This window comes from Rhinopithecus roxellana, chromosome 4 (genome assembly GCF_007565055.1).
Source record: "Rhinopithecus roxellana isolate Shanxi Qingling chromosome 4, ASM756505v1, whole genome shotgun sequence".
Classification (NCBI taxonomy): domain Eukaryota; kingdom Metazoa; phylum Chordata; class Mammalia; order Primates; family Cercopithecidae; genus Rhinopithecus; species Rhinopithecus roxellana.
Window position 1 is genome coordinate 75,475,776 of NC_044552.1, and position 21,698 is coordinate 75,497,473.

A 21,698-nucleotide genomic window follows, 5' to 3' on the forward strand; every position below is an offset into this window, starting at 1 on the left:
TGGTGTGATCTCAGCTCACTAAAACCTCCACCTCCTGGGTTCAAGTGATTCTCCTGCCTCAGCCTCCCGAGTAGCTGGGATTACAGGCATGCGCCACCATGCCCAGCTAATTTTTGTATATTTAGTAGAGACGAGGAGTCACCATATTGTTGAGGCTGGTCTCGAACTTCTGACCTCAAGTGATTCACCTGCTTCAGTCTCCCAAAGTGCTGGGATTACAGGCATAAGCCACTGGACCCAGCCCCAATCAACAATTTTTTAAATAAAAGAAAACAGAAAATATCAGAGTGCATCACATAGGAAAATAAGTACTGTATTATTTCACAAAATTTTTATTTCAGTTTTAAATACATATGCCCTGTTTTGTGTATTCTAAACTCCAGATATTTTTCACATTTTAACGCTTCTGAAATCACAATTCATTTTACCCTTGTTTTTAGCCAGGTTGCAGCTGTGACATAATTGTATGAAAATCTTCACTGATACCTTCTGGTAAAATCAAGAAAACGCCATCATCAAAGTGACTTAGATTCCATGAAACTGGTTACGAGTTTGTGTACGTGCGTACCAAATTATAAAACAAATTTCTTACTACTGGTTCATAGTAAATAAAAGCTTGAAAAATAGCATACTATGCCATTTTACGAAGTTTGTATGTACACTTACTAAACACTGATATTCTAATCATGAAGGAGACCAGTTTCTATTGCTCTTCAGGCAACTGCAATTACAGCCTCCTCTTGTTACTGACTTCAGAAACTTCATCAGAGCTGATGTGTCTGTTGTGGTATTCACCCCTGACTAGATGTGTGGCCCCTGCAAGTCACTTAACTTCTCAGGGCCACAGTTTTCTCGGCCGTAGGAGGAGGATGTTGGAGAAGTTTTCTATCATCACTTTAAGTTTGCACAATTCAGGAAATGTGCAGACACATATTAAACTCTTCACGTGCCTGTCAGTCTCTGCATTACTTTATCCATGAGCCCTGAGCCCTGTCTGTTAGATTCTCTGCTTCTTTGCCTCCTTTATCTCCTGAAGACTTCTTCATAAAACATCCCAAGGGCAAAATGATGTCAAAAATCCATTGTTTAAGTTACATAGTATTGTTTCAAGCATTCCTACAAAGTCTGTGATATTTTAAAATGTTAAAGCACAACAAGGGAATGACAGTAAGGGTTATGCATTTGTTTTTTAATGTGTGACATGTGGCACTCTCATTCCTGACTCACATCCTTTGTGAGCCTTGCCGTCCTTTTTTCTATCCATTCCATTTCCTGAATCTATATTTTGGTCTCTAAATTAGCATGTGCTCACTCATGCATAGAGCCTGGCCTTTGGGCTGGGTAAGTCACCCTGTGGTGCCCAGGTTCTTCTTACCCGCATCGGTTCCAGCACGCCTCACATCATGTCATTTGTTTACTGGTTGCTCTCCCCATTCAACTGTGAGAGCCTCAGAGGCAAGGACCTCTCTTTATCTGTCTTTGTATCCCCAGCCACAGAACAATGCCCTTCATGCTGCGGATGTTCAATATTGCTTGTTAAATAAATGCGTAAGTGAATAAATGTGTGGCGTGAGGTCAACTTCCACACAAGCACAGAAAAATTCACACGCTCAAACAGACACTCTTCTGAGCAGAAACCACGTCTCAGATGTCTAATTTCCACGGCACCCAGCCCTGAGACAAGTTCCATCCTCTGAGGACCTCACTGAGTTGCTGATTCATGTGCTTGTTTTACAGACACCAGTCTGTACCCAAATACGCATTCTTATGCTTCTCTCCAGCCTTTCACTGCCCACACTATTCCAGTATCCTGGTCCAAGCTGAGTGTGGGTCAACTGTTCCTGTTAGCAGCTGCCCTGCAAGGGGGCTGAGTGACAGAAAGGATTATTTCAGCTTCAGGACTCAAGACCAAAATGAAAGCTGCCAACTTCCTTCCTGTCCCCACTGGCCTTTCAGGTGTAGAGAGGAGGGACCCCATGGGTGCCAGGCTGCCCAGGAACGAGTAAGGCCCATCTCTCCATGTCTCCTCCCATGCACTGCTGGGTTAGAGTAACATGACCATAGCTTACCAGGTCCCTGGACATCCCTAGAGAGTGCAGGTGACAGGAGTTAACTATCATGGTTGTTTTGACACAGGTTTTCTCCAGTACATCACCCCAACTCCCTGCACACATATGGAGAAGGACATTGAGGTCTACATCACCATTACTTGCCCCTGATCAAACATTTAGCCAAATATCTAGGCCATGGAACATCAAACATCTCCCTATCCAGAGCTGAATTATATGATCATAAAAAATTAAAAATTAACTGATATTTACTAAGTACTAAATGACTACATTAGAAATGCAAAAAAATGAGCAAAAGGGCTTGAATGAGGAGGGGAGTTGTACTTTTGGGGAAATGGAAATATAAAGTTCTAACTCCATTTACTTTGGGGCACTTTAACTTTCTTTTTTCATCGCATTTAATGCAAAATGACACCCTAAATGAAACACCATAAGGCATCTAGGGTTTTTTTTTTTTTTTCCTGAGTTTCTATTTAATTCTGGTTGTCTTGATTTAAGCTTCTATAATCAATTTGTGCTTCAATAATACAAATGATTTCTATGAGCTCCACCCCAGTATAGGGCTTGGGAGTATGCCTCTTTATAATTAATTATCTGTATTTACCTGTTTTTTTGTTTGTTTGTTTGTTTTGTTTTATTTTATTTTTATTTTTATTTTTGAGACGGAGTCTCACTCTGTTGCCAAGACTGGAGTGCAGTGGTGCGATCTTGGCTCACTGCAAGCTCTGCCTCCCGGGTTCATGCCATTCTCCTGCCTCAGCTTCCTGAGTAGCTGGGACTACAGGCGCCTGCCAACATGCCCGGCTAATTTTTTTTGTATTTTTAGTAGAGACGGGGGTTCACCGTGTTAGCCAGGATGGTCTCGATCTCCTGACCTCGTGATCCGCCCGCCTTGGCCTCCCAAAGTGCTGGGATTACAGGCATGAGCCACCGTGCCTGGCCGGTTTATCTGTTTTTAATCCAACTTTTTAATTTTTTTATTTGTTTTTTAGAAAATAAGGTCTTGCTCTGTCACCCAGGCTGGAGTGCAGTAGCACAATCACAGCTCACTGCAACCTCAAACTCCTGGCTCAAGGAATTCTCCTCCTTCAGCCTCCCTAGTAGCTGAGATGACAAGTGTGCACCACCACACCTGGCTAATTTTTTTTTTTTATATTTTGTAGAACAGGGTCTTGCTATGTTGTCCGGGCTGGTCTTGAACTCCTGGCCTCAAGTGATCCTCCCACCTCAGCCTCCCAAAGTGCTGGTGTTACAGATGTGAGCCTTTGCACCTAGCCCTTAATTCACTCTTTAAGTCAACTTTGAATGTGCTGAAATCTGGGAGGTCAATATTCTTTTCTACTTATTAAGTAATTCATGATAAAGAAAGTTGAAAAGTATATTATTGGTTGGCCGGGCGTGGTGGTTCACGCCTGTAATCCCAGCACTTTGGGAGGCCGAGGCAGGTGGATCACGAGGTCAGGAGATCAAGACCATCCTGGCTAACATGGTGAAACCCCGGCTCTACTAAAAATACAAAAAATTAGCCGAGTATGGTGGCGGACACCCGTAGTCCCAGCTACTTGGGAGGCTGAGGCAGGAGAACGGCGTGAACCTGGGAGGCGGAGCTTGTAGTGAGCCGAGATCGCGCCACTGCACTCCAGTCTGAGCAACAGAGCAAGACTCTCAAAAAAAAAAAAAAAAAAAACACAGAAAAAGAAAATTATGTCATTCGTACATGGTTTTCTCTGATGCCAGTAGGCCATGAGATTGGGGATCCCTTTTGTTGTTGTTGGTAAGCAGTATTGACTTGATCGGATTTGAAGTTCCATTGGATTTACAGCAGTGGTGTCTGCTCCCTTTACATCTGATTCACAAATCCCTCATGCTCAATGAGCTCTCAATGGTACCACTTTAACTAGAAGTAAGAAGTCATCAAACTAAATCATGGGACTGGGTTGTAAGTCTACCTTCTCTCCCTTCCATTCACCTGCAATAGTCTAAATCACTCCTTCCCTGAAGCATGCCTTATCAGCTGTGCAGTGCAATCGAAGGGGGAAAATGTTTTCCCAACTTAGAAACCCATCAACTTGGACCCCGAAGCATGACATCTGAACACCTAACTGCAAGACCAGGAACAGCTCACAACTGCTATCTGTGATCATTAACAACCTGCTTGCATTTCCTGGGCTGCCTCCATGGATTAATATATGCACTACATATTAAACCATCTGCCATACAGTCTGATCCAGTCTTTCCCCATTGTGGCCAACTGCAAAGGTTACCCCTGAGTGTTAAGAGACTGAATACACTTTGATTACATTTACATTTATCAATTCTTTAGTTTTATTATTAGTTCTTTTGTCCTCAACAATATACCTTTTCAGGCTTTTGTACCCTATATTTGTATAGCCTGCAGTATAATAAAAATACATTTAATCCTCTGTGTCAACTCTTTTAAAGTTCAGCATTAGCCTTTTATAAAAATCAGGTTCAAGAAGAATGAACTACACGTTTCCTGTGAGAAGAGACATAGCTTGATTATCAGCATATTGTTTGACGTACTTTTGTCTGCTTTAAAAAATTGTCTTTAATGTAGTCAAACATTTAAACGTTAATTTTTTTACTCTAGGCAGGCAACACAATGAGCCCCCTACAGATGGGACCAAGTTCTCCTCTCTGGGGATGCTGAGAGTCAGCCCATATCAGGGACGTGAGGATTAAAACGTTTTGTTCCCTTGTGCTCGCTGATGGCTGAGTGAATGGAATTGCATCTGATGTCAGGTTACCTCATTATATGTATATATTTGTAAGGGTTTCTTTTTGGGGACAGGGTAATTCTCTGTGGTTTTTCAAATGAAAGCAACTAAGAGAAAGTAGGAAATGCTCCCTCCTTCCTGTCATCTACTGCCAAATAAGCCATCAGTATTACCAAGGGACACTACTCCTAATATAAACCCCTGAGATGGTACACTATTAATTTCTCTACTCTGAGGAATATCATCCACTCCTTCCCCAGGTTCTTAATCCAAGGCTGGGCCTTATTTCTTGTCTTCAGTTGTTTATGTTCTTCAAGGGTCTCTTCGGGGGGAGTCAGCCAAACTCTAAATGAATTACTTGGATTTTTGAAAATCCAAACAACTTACCTTACTTTTTTGCAAGGCTATATTTGGTCATTTTTATTTAGGTTTGTATCAAATGCTAACTCAAGACATAAATACTGTTTTTTGGTTTTTGTTTTTTTTCTCTCAAAGGAGGCTCCTCATATGGTGACCCTGCAAACTTTGTACTATTCTGTCATTCCTTAGAGTCTGGCTTTTCTCAAAATTATGATAATGGACACTCACCCATCTCAAATCCAGAGGCTTTCTGTGTGCACATGAGTGCAGGTACCTGCACGCTTATGGGAAGATACTTGGAGGACTGCATCCAGGATGCAGCAAAGCGGACCCTCGAGAGAAGCTGGATGCCCTTGCACCCCAGTGACTTCTCCACTCTCAAGTATAAGTGCTATTTTTAATGCTATCAGCAACATTGTACTTTATTTCCTTCATGTGCTTTGGACCCTCTGATTTATGGCACTTAAGCTTCTCAAATTTGCTTCAACTGATTTTCCTTGGAGATTCAAACCCCTGTTTAAGTTGCACAAAATCCTTATAAAACCTGCTCTACATCACAGATACAGGACAGGGAAGCTACTCCCAACTGTCCATATATAGTATCTTTCTCTTACACTGCTTCCTAAGGTCCTTAGAGCACAGCTTCTGATATCCAATGTCCATACGTACGTTGTGTGTCTTCACTATCTTTGGTTGCTTTCCGAAATGTCATCTGTGTGCCCTCTCCATTTCCCATTGGTCTTTAATATGTCTTCCGAATTTCCTGAGACAGATTCTTTTACTTTCTAAAGGATGCCTTTTTAGTACTAATAAAACTTTCATACTTGTCTGCTTAATCACGCCAGCTTTACTGTCCCCTTTTTCCTTTTTGTTTTTGGCTCAGAGGTATATGAACCATCTGTGCCTCTAAAACAGTTTGCTTAAATAGCCTCCAGGCAGATTTTATGGTTTTTAAGTTTTTTACTTTAACCTTCAGCCTGCTGTTAGCCATTTTCAGCACAGTTTTAAAATCAGCCTCTTTTGGAAATGACTGTCATTATGTGTGGCTTTCAGGAGCTACTAGAACTGGAAAGGGGCTGCTGACTCCAGCTGAACTGGAAGTCCCGGGTTCACAGTCACCTGAGGCAAGAAAAGGTGTGGGTAGCCTTATAAGGGTCATCTCTCCCATTTGGCATTCTGAAGAGAGATTCAGATTCCTCTCATTAGGAATATCCATGTCCATATCACCCAGGTAAGACCCAGGAAGATAAAATCTGAATTACTCACCTGCCTATTTATTTGTCACTACATTTCTATAGAGTTGTCATCATGATTTTAGGTACTAAAATTAGACGCGAGGCTGAAACAAAGAATACAAAGAAAGGGAGGGAGAATCCCTTCCTTCCCGCCACACCACTGCACCACAAAAATCACCCTCTGTTGCTTTGCCAGCAAACATGCTGTTCTGTTTCCATTTTATCACAATTGTCTTGCATAGGGACCTGAGTGTCAATCAGCAGTTCTCTGTCCTGGAATTCATCATTACCCATACTTTCTGTCTGCCCTTGCATTAATGTTAACGTAAGTATGTAGTTCTCTCTCTATATAACAAAACTACATCTCTTCACCACAGCTAGTGGGGAGGAGGGTATCTGCCCTTTCTGTGGCTCTTTCCAGCAAAAAGTGAGTTATCTCATTTATCTTTCAACCACATTCATCAGACAGTAATTACACTATTCTCCTCTCTCAAATCAGTGCATTTTTGCACAATCTTTTCTCTGTTGTCATTGTTGCTTTTCTAGTACATTTGATAGTTAAAAACACTTAAGCTCTTATAGTTATCATTGTGATTATTACAGTATTATGATGTATTTATAAAATGCTTCTATCTTCAAGAGTTACAAGCTGTATACTCTCTGAAGTGATGTAGCATTAATGTGCTAACTCTATAGTCCATGAAGCTGATCAAAAAGTCAGAGCAGGCAGAGGCCAGCAGGCAAGCAACGAATCCCCAAGGATTTGAAGGAAGGAAGGAAGGAAGGAAAGAAGGAGGGAGGGAGGGAGGGAGGAGAAAGAAAGAAGGAAGGAAGGAAGGAAGGAAGGAAGGAAGGAGGGAGGGAGGGAGGGAGGGAAGGAAGGAAGGAAGGAAGGAAGGAAGGAATTAGCAAACAAATGGATGAATAGGGTTATCATTCCAGAGAATATCTGTTTGCTCAATTGTTTTCTTGTTTGTGGGTAAAGGACCATTCCTCCATAAAGAACATGAAATTAGCAAAGAAAGAGCAAATCAATGCCAAAATTAGAAATCACACTGAGGTGTCCTCAGCCTAATAAGCTCTTCCTTCTCTCTTTCCTTACTTCACACCTCTTTATCCTTCAGATTTCAGTGCTAGTCCCACTTACTCAGGGAAGCTTCAAGATCTTCTGACAAGTCAACTCACCCTGAAAAAGGTTCTCATAGGACTGTGCCCAATACTATCAAGGCACTTGCCACAGTGACAATTTCACATTTGTGTTATTATTTAAATAAACTTCTGTCCCTCAATGGACTCTAAGATTCATGAGGGCAAGGACCAGGTTTTGCTGCCCACTGCAACTCTCATAGTTACTGTTCAACAAATATTTGTTGAATGAATAAATAAATAATTAATAATGGTGAAAGCTGCAATCTTCAATACTTCTACTCCTTTGGCCACCTGAACTTGAAGCATTTAGCCTCAGACTGTATCGCAATTCTTCTGAACACTTCTCTTTTCCTTCTGTTTAGCAGACACAGTTTTCAGCCACAAAGAAAGTAGCTTCAATGTGTGAACCAGCTAACTGTTTTTTTCCTTTTTTTTTTTTTTTTTGCATGACAGAGTCTTTACTTTTGAATGATTACTGATACACCAAGTAATAACATGTAACAAGTTCTTGAATTCTATCATCTAGTAATTTTGATTAAGAGAGACTAAAAGCAGCCCAAATAATTCCACTAGTATTCACTGTTCTAACCATTAGCAAGAATGGACTACGTTAAGGCTCGCTGCTGCTTCAGACAGGTTACAAAGAACTAGTTACTACTTTTTCATAAATAAAGCCCCTGACCTTCAAGAAAGTATTAGGAGAAAAAAAAATATTTAATCCCTTCCTTTCTTAAAACAATGGTTATGTGGTTTTTTGTTTTGTTTTTTTTTTTTTTAACTAGATCTAAGAAAGAAAAAGTCAACAGTGATATGCATGTTGCTTGAGCCAAAAGGCATAGGAAAAAAAGACAACATATACCCATTAAATTCCTAAGAAATATGAGGTAAAAAGATGAAATCTTTAGATAATTTCTAAGTCTGTACAAAAAAGCTAGATTTGCTACTGTCCAAAAAGTAGAAGGACCTACTACATAATATATGGAAATAATTTAATGCCATTTCATAAGAATATAACTAGAGCTGTGCTAAAGTTTCATATTCATGAGGGCATCTAAAATGCCACTCCACAAACAGGTGTTCTCTCTTCTTCTATCCATTTATGCGGTAGTTTTCATGGATTTCCGGCCAAATGTCACAGACAAAAGCCAAGAGGTTATCCAAGACTTCATCCCTGTTCTGCCGGAAGTAGGTCTGGAGGATGGTCATCTTCTCCTGGGTCTCCTTCTCCACTTCAGTGCTGCAACTGCCATGGGATCCCAGTGCCGAAGCTTCCTTGGCCTTGAATTCTTTCTCCCTCTGCGGGCGGTACTGTTCATTTTCAGCCTGAGCTTCTTCTTTGGCCTGCTTCAGCCTCCGGTTCTTTCCTTTGAGGGCCTCAGACACCTTCTCGGCTGCCCACTTCTCGGCCAGCAGCAGCTGCTGAATCCCCTGCAACTGACTAGCCATGGCGGCAGCGACTCTGAGCTGGACCAGCTAACTCTTGATGGGTAACAGCAGCCTCATCCCATCAGACTTCTACTTCAAAGCATCTAGCTCCCCACATCCAATACAGCCCTTGGCCAGCCTCTCCTAGGCCACTTACACTGAGGAAACTATATTCTGGGCTATCTGCTGCTGTAATGGCACCACTGTTCCTCTTCATAAATGGGGATAACAGCTAGCCACAATCCCTTTGTTTTAGTTCTGTGCAATCTCATGTTCTAAAGTCCAAAAAGAGTGGAAACAGTGATCACATCAGTCCTGATACTACAGCCAGTGTTCTAATAATCAGGTTTCTCAAAACAGCTGGTGCTGGGTAGAAGAGGTGGTTTATCTAAGAATCCTACGATAAATGCTAACCACATTTTTATCTTTCAATCCACTTTGGATTATTTCTCCCACATGTCAAGAGTAGACAGGCATGACACATCCATTGTGTAAAGAATTCAACTTCATGAAATAACCTCAGGAAATCATCTCTCTTTCTCTCTTGTGGGCATTTGCTGGCATCTCCCATCAGCCATCACTCTGGTCCCCTCCCTAACAGTTCCCTGACTTTCATTCTGGTAGCTACCCCTCCCCATGCTGCCCATGGGCTTCAGAGGAAAATGAGCTCAACCTGAATTTCAGAGGGAAGCCCTGATTGGCTCATGCTAGACATTCCATTGCTCTCTCTCGTCATAGCCCCCCAGTTCAGGTATGAGCATGTAATGTAAGCATAGACAACGAGTATGAATTTCAAGACTCTTTTCTGGAATGCTAGGACAGAGACACTCATTCCAGAGCATGTCAACAAGAAAGTGTGTAGCCCTGATTGCTGCTAGCAGCTGTCCCATAACCACTGGTGAGCTTGCCATGGAATGTGGCCAACACTCTATATGGAAGAATACAGAGATGGAAAGAAATGGGACCGTGATAAGACCACTGTGCTGCTGAATCAACCTGCCCCAAAGTACATACTAGCTTGGGACTTTATAACTCCAAATGATGTCTTTTATTGTTGAGGTCTTCTGTTACTTGTATTAAAAATCCTGACACACCCTACAAGTAATCACCAAACTATACCCACTCTCAGAATAAAACAGACTTCAAAATAATCCCTTTACCCAAAGATGGTCCCTTCAAGACTACCATCTCTTTACCATAATGCTACCTCTAAGGCTAGAGCTTGAGAAGGTCCGTGGATGCTGTAGGTCTCCCAGAGCAAGAGTTGGATTCTGTATGGAGTTTGCCTTCTGAGGCCTTAACCTCTCTACCAGATTGGAGACAAGCCCCACCTGCCCTATAGAAAGAAACTTGCTGTGTCAGAACACTTACCGAACAGTATCCCTCCCTGATGCCTTTCCTCCCACACCTTGCCCCCCCAAAAAAACACAAAACACAAAAAAAAACAAAACACACACACACAAAACTAAATTGGTTCAACACACTTTTGCTACTGGGAAATGTTTCATAACTACTAATGAATAATTCAGTGAATAAGATATTTTTAGTTTTCTATTGCCAGACACACCCAACTTTGATGCGAATGCTGTTGCCTTTCTTACTCTCCAAATCCCCCTTGCATACGGGATCCTAAACGTGTTACTTCCTTCACAGAGGCCCAATGAACAACAAAAATCAGATCATATCACCCATCCTGCTCAACAGCTTCCAATAGCTGCTATCACACTTAGAATGAACTCCAAACTACTGCCTCTCCAGCCTACGTCATTTGGCTTCTCACCACCTTGATCATTCCGCTCCAGACATCTGTACTTCTTGCGCTGCTATTCAAAAATGCCAAGACTGTTCCTGCCTTAGGACCTCTGTTTCTCACTTACTCCCCCTTCTCCACAGGACACTCTGCTGCCAGCTCCTCACACACAGCTAGCTCCGTCACTTCCTTCTGTCCCCAGCATACGTCACCTCCTCAAAAATAACTCCTGTGGTCCTCAGACATAAAACAGCAGCCCCTCACGAGCCTCTCCCTCAGTCTGCTTTTTTTTCATTGCACTTTTTCCTACCTGAAATTATATTACAAAGATATTTTTAAGCCTGTATATATCATCTATCTCCCCTGCCAGAGTGTAAGTCCCTTTAAGACAGGGACTTTTTCTCTTGTTCAAAAGTCTATCCACCAAGAGTAAAACACGCTTAGTGTCGTACACGGGCTCAATATATCTTTTTATTTTATTTTTTAAAGAATGAATGGATGATTAAATAACAAGATTTCTTTTAAGTGTGGCTAAAAACAAACAAAAAGCTGTAGGGAGGTACTTATTTCCTATCGGGCAAACTCCCCTTTTTCTTTGATATCAATTTATATTGCTCCACTTATGAAACATACAAACCTACAGATTATCACAGAAAGTGTCACATCCTTCAAAGATTCTCCTTATATCAAAGATTTAGATGTGTGGTCATAAAAACGCTTACCATATTTTAAATAGTATGAAATCATTCTATCAAAACAGATTACAATATATCATTTATGAGATCCATATAAAAATCACTGCTTTATCATGGAATGTTTGGCAAAAGGCCAGTGAAAATTAGCAGTCATAATATCTCAAAATTCCTATTACCCATGGAACCTCCAAAATATAGTTATTGGAGTGGGATTAATTAATGCTAATTAGCTAATCAAGAAAGTTAAACATTAAGAAAGTTTAAGTTTCTGTGACAAAAATCAGATGCAAAATCTTTGAATTATGTCATAACTTCTACTATTTCTGTGGAAAAATAATCATTTCAAAGTCAAGGCACTTGTTTTTCTACAATCAAAGGTGGTTAAATACTTTTAAATACATTTCAACATATTTATGAAGGAATTAGACTACATGCCTCCAAAGCTCTCTCATAAATCAGTATAATGTTTCCAAAGCACATTTGGAAGTAAAAAAATCATATCTACTAACTATATTTTCCTCTATTCGAAGATGAATTAAGCAGAAAATACATTAATGTCTGAATTTATAATAGGAGTGGTTAACTCTCAACCATAGCAAACTAATGAGGAATATTTTACCATGGAAAAATTAATCAGGGCTCTCCAACACTATGCAATTTGACATTTTGAGGACTTAATTAGGAATGGATTTTATTCCGCTATTTACTTTTCATCATGGGGATGAGTTACAAAGACACTACCTGTTAGAACAAATATAATTCTTGAGCTTAATCTTGTCACTTTAAAGAAATTTATTTTAAATAATATTCCATAGTTTAAAAATAGTCCTCGCAGAAGCAACATTACTAAGATTATGTCATCTCTGGGCCAAATTCAGCTCTCAAACATTGAGCAAATATCAACATAGACACAGTGAGCCTCAGAGCCTGAATGTGACTAACCCTCTGTTAGCAATGAGACAACACAAATTCTGGGAGGTTGTGACTGCTGGACATGGACTTCCATCCCCCACCATCGATTATCGCTATCTTTGTTAAAGACTACAGGAGTTTCATTTAACTAGAGTGCTCAGTAAATTGCAGCAGAGTTCAAGCATCTTTATGGATTCATTAAACCACTGATCTGCCTCACAGAGCTTGTAGTAGAGTCCAGCTCTGGCCCACAGCCTGTGTTTACAGAGAATGCAATAGACTGATGTTTATAACCTCCAAAGGCAGTCTGTCAGTAGACATTAGATTCCACTGTGTGCACAGCCACCCTAAGAGTGGATTGTAACACAGGGAATTTCCCATTCTCAGTCTCAACTGCTAGGACAGAAATTAAGTGACCATTTGTAGCAAGATTTTCTTTATTTCATTCTAATCTGTGATAATATAAACAAAGAGCAAAGAGCCCAAGGAACAAAGAATTACACATGTCTTGGCCAGTTCACACTTCTGCTTATGTGTACAAAAGCTATCCAGAGATATTGAAATGGAGGAGAAATTAAAATAACCACAAGCCATTTCAACATTGGATCCCCCATGGGGCCTCTCGAGTATACTAGGCATTGTGACCAGACATTGCAAAGGTGTATGAGAAAAATTCAGGACTCAATCTACTACCTTAAAATATCTCAAGGCAAGCCACCTGCCCTTTTATGCATGCACTTATTCAGATACTTAACATTTTTAACAAAGCACTGAATCAACAGAGTATAACTACTATTCCAGGAAAATGAATAATCATTATCTCTTGGTTTCTCAGGACAGTTCACTAAGCACTCTCAGAACCTTCTCCCTCCTCTGGTTTTTATTAATAAGGTGTCACAACACCTTCCTTTTTAAGTCAGGCACAAAGAGGAACTCTGTGCTGAATGCAGCTTATGATCAGAGAATCACATCAAAATGACCTGTTAAGATAATTCTTTAAATGTTCATTGTTCAGATAAAGCTGAACACTGTTAGTGGCAAGGTGAGAGAGCAGGAAATGTAAGTGACTGGATCGATAAGGAGAATGTTCGTCCCAAATAAATAGATCCTTTCCTGATCATTTGTTTCACTGAACTGCCCACTGCCCAAACAGACAGTCGGACTATGAACTCCAAACACGCACATTCATCACTCTGCAGAAGCAGTCACCAGAACACAATGTGGCTGATGCAATCTGACACTGTGGTTAATGTTAAAAGGGAGCGTGCCTTTTAGATGGATTGGATAATTACCGGCAGTTCAGATGAGAAAAAACTTGATTTAAGTGAATAGCATTAGCCGTCACCAGAAGGATGGCCAGAGATGTACTATGTCTGAAAATTAACATTCCAACATATACGTCAATAGCCCGGTGTATTGATTCCCAGGTGACCGGATTCTGATTTATGAAAAATTCTCTCTCTTCCTTCCATTCACTGAAAAATGTTGAACACAGACTGGGGCTTGAAGCTATTTAGAGTTTTGATCAGCTCTTCACATTTAATCTAAAATATCTAATGTTATTCAGAAACAGATGTCCATTCTGGCTAATGGGTTAGAATGATTGCTGTTTCCTTCATAGTCTCCCAACATGTGGCTCACTAAAAACTAGAAGTGGTTGCTGTTCCTTTCAGTACAAACCCACTTGTCCCATGCTGTGTTCCAGGTATCCCTTAGACCAGAGTTTCTCAAGTGGTTTTCAAGTGTTTTGGTGAACATGAGGTCACATGCCTCTCCCCAAGCCTCTGATGGCTTTCTAGAGTACTGTGTCCCACTCTGTCTGCAGAACCTCTGCCTTGGAACACTTTCTGGCTCTCCTCAAGAGCTTGTGTGTCAAACTTTATATGGACCTACACTTTACTTCACTAGCCTGAACTTTCCTGCTCTAACCCTACTCCCAAATGTGTTTCCAAGGACTGACGTTTACCCCTCCTCTGTGATTGCTTTCTCCAGCCTCTCATTTGCAGCAGCTCACCAATATTCCATTCTGTATTTCAAAATACAAGAGAATAAGAAACACTTGAATTTGTTGTTCTTTCCCCAGAGCTTTCTGAGAACACCTCTGTTTGCTATGACCGAAAGGGAGCTCAGCCACTGGCCTGCAGACTAAATCCCTGGGAGGAGAAGCCACTATACACATGAGGCAGTGGACAGGCTTATAGCACAGTACTAAGGGACACTGCAAAATCAAACAATCATCCTGCAGGCCAGGGTGCAGCTGGACAGATCCAGGAGGCTCACTGGTGGCTGTCAAAACCAAGGGGAAGCCAGGAAGAACCCTGGGGCTCCCCGGGTGCATTTACTTGTGGACCAAGGATATTTGCAAGCAACTGGCAAAGGCAAGTCTGTGGCCTGAGCTTCAGGTGGTCAGGGGACATTAACTGCAAGTAATTTCTTAATGTCCTTCTCCAAGCCTTCAAGAATGATAGCCATTTTGCAAATTAAATCTCGCAGGTATTTAAAGGAAAAAGAGTAGACAGGTTAATCACTAGATTAACATGGCATTTGTTACACATTTCTTCTACACTACTTGGTTCTATAATTAAGTCTGAAACTGAGAAATCTTTCCCAGGATATATTCAACTTTAATAAAAAGACAAATAGACTATGTCTAAATAAAATAGACTCCAAATAACATGATGATACATGCTAATTAGAGATGGGTTCTTTCAAAAGAAATCTCTTCTAAGAAAAGATCACTGTACAACCAAGAATATAGTTTGAAAGTAAAAGAAGTGCTAATAATACAATATTCTCCTCCTTGAATATTTATGTTATTATTATAATGATTGTTAGGAAATCTTAATGGCATCATTTGCAAATGTTGTTTCTGTCTATATCATCTTTTTCTTTTTAATGCATCCTTGTCCTCATCTCTGAGCCACATTGGTTTCTTCTCACTATGGACTGCTGAGGAACAACAATATTATGCTATTGAAGAAGTATTTCGATTTTTTTTTTTTTTTTTTTGAGATAGGGTCTTGCTTTGTTGCCCAGGCAGGAGTACAATGGACCAGTCATGGCTCACTGCAGCCCCAGCCTCCTGGGCTAAGCAATCCTCCCACCTCAGCCTCCTGAGTAACTGGGACTACAGGTGAGCACCATCACACCCAGCTAATTTTTGCATGTTTTGTAGACAGGGTCTCACTCTATTGCCTAGGCTGGTCTTAAACTCCTGGGCTCAAACAATCCTGCTACCTCCACCTCCCAAAGTGCTGGGATTACAGGCATGAGCCATGGCACCCGGCCTTTCAAATTATGAGAAAAACTAAAACAAGGAAGCAAAACTTTGGTGCTCTTAGGAATTTGTGTTTACTTGTAAATTATCAACATTCCTAATCCAATAAAGAACACTAAAAACTTGAGATCTGAACAAGAAAAGTAAACAATCATCCTTTACATTGCCTGCAGTGGCCATTTGTCTTGACTTTTGATTTCCTTCCTGATTTTTGGATATTAGTTTGGACAATAAGATATTTCCCATGTAAAAGGAAAGAGATCAAACACAGGCCATTTGGAAGTGACTAACATTTGTGGTCTTGTTTGTTACTCCTTTTTAGAGGGATAATGGTTACAAGACATTACTCCCTTAGGGAAGAAAATTTTTAAGTGTGTATTACTATGCAAAGTAAAACTGGTGTTAGCAAGTTGAACTAAATGTTTCTACAAGAGTGCAAAATCACTAAGGAGTCTCTGCAACTTTCCAGTTCCTAGGTGAATCACAAGGACAGAAATGCTCTCAGGTCCAAAAACGGGGTGGGAAAAGAGTGAGCTATTAGTTCCCTGAAAAGTCTCTAATACATGAAATAATGAGATTTACATCCCATCGTCATATATTGCCCACAGACTACACAAGTATTTTTCTTACCCACTGTTTCAAAAATTTTAAGCCAGCAAATAAGCCTTCGGGGATAAGGATCCTACAAAATATATTATGAATTAACACTATCCATTTCTTAAGCCAGCATTCTGAAATGTGTAAACTAGTAGTTAGAGTCCTTAAGTGAATACAGCTGTGATTCATGGTCCTCTCCTGGCAGTGTTGAGCAGAAGTATTTTGAAGAAAGCCTAATATTTGTAGCAATCCAGACAACTCTTCAAATAAAAATTTAAATTCAGTTAAAAATATAACCTACATACTATATAGGTTAACCTGGCTTCAATCCATCCCACCTTATTGCATAGTGACAATCTGTGAGAGATGTATGTGACACTTTCAACCCACCCCATTAAACAGACAGAGAAACCCAAAGAGAAATGAAGAATTGACAGGAAAATGAAATTTAAAGAGCCCATTTTCAGTGGGCCATCATTTTGAGAGTTGGGTTATTTTTGTCCTTGTTTTTAGCAGCAAATCAATTCCTGACTCTACACCCAAGCGTGTGTGAAGAGAAATGCACAGAGACCACAAGCACAGCTGTCCAATTTACATTCACAAATGCAGGTGTTGCTCAGACACAAAACAGAGGTCAGCTGAATACTGCTCCTAATTAGCTACCTTTTCTACTAGGATTTTTCTTTGTAAAGTTATGCATGCAATTTGGGTTCAACTTGGAGACCATTTTTAGATCCCAGCATGCTATCCAGCAAGAAGCGGGCTGTCATTATAAAGCATAATTTACAGCACAGTTAATTTTATGTTTTTTTTAAGTCTACACTATACCTAAGGCAAAATTCTGTTCTGCACACACACATTATTCACTCTGTTTCCTATTCACTTCTCAACACTTAAAAAAGGTAGAATTTAGCCAGAAAAAAAATCTGTTATGTAGGAATGGGAAGAATTTTGCCCTTTTTCTAAGATTAAGAAAGTCCATAATTAATTAACAAGGACTAAGGACTTTGTTAAATGATACAAGAAGAGAAGTAGCTATTTGCTATTGTCTTCAGTACGGAACACCCAGGGGCTTATTACAAGCAGTTCTTAGAAATGGCAGGATGGAGACTGGTATCTAATACAATCCATTAGGAAACCCAAGCCCTAAATAAAATGACCACAAAATCCTATCAGTTAACAGAAATGCAGCAGCTGTACATGTTTATTGTAATACAATATAATATTGTAACAGAGATAACACTCTTTAAAATTAAAAAAAAAAAAAAAAAAAAAAAAGCCAGCAAGTGATATGACTAGTTTATTTCTCTATTTGGGAAGAAAAAACACACAAGAAGGCATAGCATGTCAGAGCTTTGAGACATATAAGGAAGGATGAAGACTACAGAGAAGGCAGGAATTGTTTGTACACTAATAGACAACTGAGATCAGCTGGCAAAGTCACTGGCTAAACACCAAACCACTGCAACTTCCAGGTTTAGCAAGATGTTCAAAGACATACCCCAGTAACTCCTGGTAGAAAGTGAAATGTGATGGGCTTCCTCCCACTGCTGACTTTACCTGCTGTAAGTATTCCAAATGCTAACTCCTATTCTGGCTCCCAGTTATCCATTTTTCAAAAATGTACACTATGAAAGCTTAAATTCAGTTTGACCTTAAACTTTATAATGATGTAAACAACATAGATATAGATATGGTATTCTGGAGTGTTTTTCCAAATGGAATCAGGTGCCTTTCTTCAAAGGCTCACTATAAAATACAGTTTGCAAAATATAGTATGTATCACCAGGATTGTGACAAATCCATCTTGCTTGATTTTAGTCCCTACAGGCAGCCCATCAAGATTCAGACCCATAACCTTCAGAATTATAGAAAGACAAAAAGCCCTGTTCTATAGCCATCTTCTGCGATGGAATGCAAAGTATTTTGTTGTGGTAAGTAGGGCTTTGAAGAAGAAAGCACTGGGCCCACTCCTGGGGTTGTTACTCCAGTGCTCAGCATTCAAAACGGGAGCCCCAGGGTCTCGGAGATCATTTTAATCCCCCTATATTAAAACAAAGCGTGTCTCCCATTTTCTTCCCACCCTCCTCCCCAGATTCACTGGCTCCTCCCAGGGGAAAGTGAACTTGACTGCTGACAGTCCCAGAAGAATTCCAAACAATTTCCTTACTTGCCTCTCTGTTCCAGTGAAGATTATGAGCCTAACTCTTAGAGACTGCTACTAAAATTCCACGCCGCTGAATTCTGCAGCCTAATTCTTTCGGCATTATGTTTTTTGGCAGAATGAATGTGACCCAAATTTGCAGGAGATAATTTGCTGCAACAGTGCTTCTTGCAATGCAGTGAGCCCATAATTAGCATTTCGGGATTGCAAATATCACACTTTTAGAAAAATAATAATTGTTTGCTTCAAGAAAGAACAGATTTGGATCTTGTATTATAGAAATGGAAACAACAAAATGTGGACAATTTTAGTAAAGATTTTATGAATTAAGGAAGCTTTACATATCAATGGAAAATAATTGAGGACTAGCAAGTTACCTCAGTAGTTGGTGGCAAAGGCTACAGCAGTTAAGGATTCAGAAAGCAGTTGTGTGCATGTGTGTGTGATCGTAAAAATACCATGCATTCCATTTCCCATCCATGGTGGCTAACACTATTCAAAAAGGACATTTTCAGACCTGGGATGTCTTTAAAACAAAACAAAAAAAAATTCTAATGATGGCTGTTCCTGTGTTTACCCACCATGCTTCTCACAAATGCTTGGCTGTGTGAGCAATGTTGTTTCATGTATACATGATTTCATTTTTTCTCAATATCAATCAGTTTTAACGTAAGATGTCAAGAGAGACTTAACATTTTTCTTGACAAGAACTCGTGGGCCAGATTTTGAAAAGAGCAATAGCAGTATTTCCACTGGGTACAAGAATTAAACTAAGTGGGCTAAAACTTTCTGGCCATGCTTTTGTGGCTAATTACTTGGCTTTTATAAGGAATATCTACCACTTATCTTTCATGGACTCAGAGTGCAGTCTGCACTCTACTGCTGGAAAGACACTGGCCATGAGGATACCAGCTGTGATCACGGTGTCCTCATCAGATTCATTCACCCTCTCAGAACACAAACACTAAGCCAAGAGAAACACATTAGAAGGGGATTCCTTATTCCAAAAGGTTAAGCATGACACAAAAGGGGAATCAACAAAACAGAAAGAATAAAAATATAAAAGTAAAAGGTGCGCAGTGTTTTCCACTAGAAGCTATGTGGCACATGCGCGTGTGGGCTGGTGAGGCCTGCGGGGGGCCGCCTCTCTCTCCAGTGCTCTTACCTTATTTCTCTTGAAGTAGGCTCGTCGGCAGGCCGCAAAGCACTTCTCGCTGCAGAAGCTTTTCACCTCACTTCCCATACTCAGGGAATAGCGCTTGATTCCCACTTTCTGGCACCAGGCACACATTATTTGTACATTTGACACATCATCTTCTATAATAAAAGTATAAGAAAAATGTTCATATCAGAAGCAAACATCCCTTCAAATTTAGACACACCCTGAACCTGACAGAGCTACCCAGGCCTGATTTTAGTTTCTGGACCTTGGAGAAGTGCTTTTTCTTTCTCTCTCTCTTTCTCTTTTTTTGGCTCCTAAGTTTCCAAAAGACATTTACTTAAAAACTAGAGCATGACGGCAGAGCCACAAGGGTTCCTAGGGCTTCCTAGCCTAGTTAAAAAAAAAAAAAAAAAAAAAAAAAGCTTCATCTGCCTAGTTAAACCAGCCCCAGTAATAATGAAGCTTGTAAAATAACCTGTTTCTTCAAAGGTCCTGTGAAAGCCTGCAGGATCTGCACTGGGTGGGACAATTTGTAGGGTGCTAACTTACAAATGGAACACCCTCATGTGAACCTTGAGCAGGCGCCAGGCTCAACCATGGCATGTTCCCTACTACTGTTAAATGATATGTGCTATTGTTTACTCTTGCAATGTAATAATTCCCAAGCAATGCTCTTAGTCAAAAAAGGAAAGATGTGCGCGGCCAGATTCTGGCAATGGAAAGGGACAAGCCTGGCTCGCTGAACAGACTCTGACAATGCAGCCTTCCGGCGCCGGTGTCCTAAGGGAGATGCAGGCCTGATTGAAATTCTCCTCCATGTGATGTGGTTCATGGGCCCTGGATGGAGGGATGGTAATGGAAATGTCAGATCATTCTCAGCCAGATTGGTGGTCCTCCCAGCCCCTCATGTCATGTCATGGGGTTGTTCAGAATGAATTTAGGTGGTTTGCAAACATTTCCACTATTTAAATTGTATTTCTTTTCCTTTGTATGAGAAGAAAACAAATTTAACTAGCATAATGAGCCCTTGATATCACAAATACTACTGCTTAAAACAAAGAAAGGATTTTAAAGTGAGTCAATTAGTACAATATATTCAGTAAATCATAGTGTGGGTAGTCAGAAGTTATGACAAAAATTATGATGGTGATATTCAGGTCTGGGAAAAACTGGCCTCTCTGAGGGGTGGGTAGGGATGAATAAAAGGAAACTTTAAGTAGACACCTAAGTAATACTTCCTTGTTGCCTCTTAACAGCTTTTGCTACATCTTGAGTTTTCTCTGTCCTCCCAATTGACAGTGTGTGTGTGTGTGCGCGCACGTGTGTGTGTGTGTGTGTGAGACTCACTGCCACATCTCTCTTCCTTTATGGAATTTTTATTATTATTATATCCCACACTCATGCTCCAGACATGAATGGTAATCACAAAATCCCCAACAAGCACTAGTATAGTGCTGTCTGATTTCTGGATAAAATCCCCCAAAGACTTAATTGCTAAGCAAGGCCTGGTCCACGAGTGTTGACATATTCAGGGTTCATAGAGTCTGTCATGCAATCATTTCATTTCCAGGGAAAAGACTTGGTTTGAGGCAGTGTGGTCATCAGCCTGCAAAATTAGAAGCAAACTAATTTGTAGTGCAGTGATACGGCTTTTTTTCCCCCTGAGCATCACCACTCAGAACTATGTGCAGCGTTTTATTTACCTCAATGGAATAAATATTGCCATTCTAATGACCTTTTTGTATTTCACAAATTACATATTGTGATCTATTGTTATCAAATGAGATAGTATAAAAAATTACCTTTGATGTCAAACATTTTTGATAACTTTCTTTAAATGGCATAATACAAATTCAAATGTCAAACAATTACTATATTCAATAATTTGCTCTGTTCAAAGCAAGCTTTTTGATATTTCAGGAATATCCTTAACAAAAAAAATTTTAAAATAAATAAAAGTAAGCTTTTATTTATATTTTACATGATCTCTAACATGGCATCTCTCTACATATGAACATTTTACATGGTATGAAAAATTAGCAAAGTTTTATAATTTACCTTAGTGTATGGAGGAGTTTTCTTAGATTAGAAAGAGCATATATTTTAAAATAATCACCTGTCTTTACTAAACTAAATAGCAACTAATAGTTTCTATTTTTCCCAAT

The 21,698-nt window shown here is 40.0% G+C and overlaps 1 protein-coding gene and 1 pseudogene across 2 annotated transcripts in view; both read right to left on the bottom strand.

The window, feature by feature from the left end:
- Positions 1–21,698, bottom strand: part of SOBP (sine oculis binding protein homolog) — a 173,984-nt gene that overhangs the window by 111,345 nt on the left and 40,941 nt on the right. For both annotated transcript variants that reach the window (XM_030929421.1, XM_030929422.1), the window contains exon 4: positions 19,537–19,688. In XM_030929421.1, coding sequence (XP_030785281.1) covers positions 19,537–19,688 — 152 coding nt within the window. The remainder of the gene's footprint in view (positions 1–19,536; positions 19,689–21,698) is intronic.
- On the bottom strand, positions 8,633–8,997 carry LOC104677460 (annotated as a pseudogene).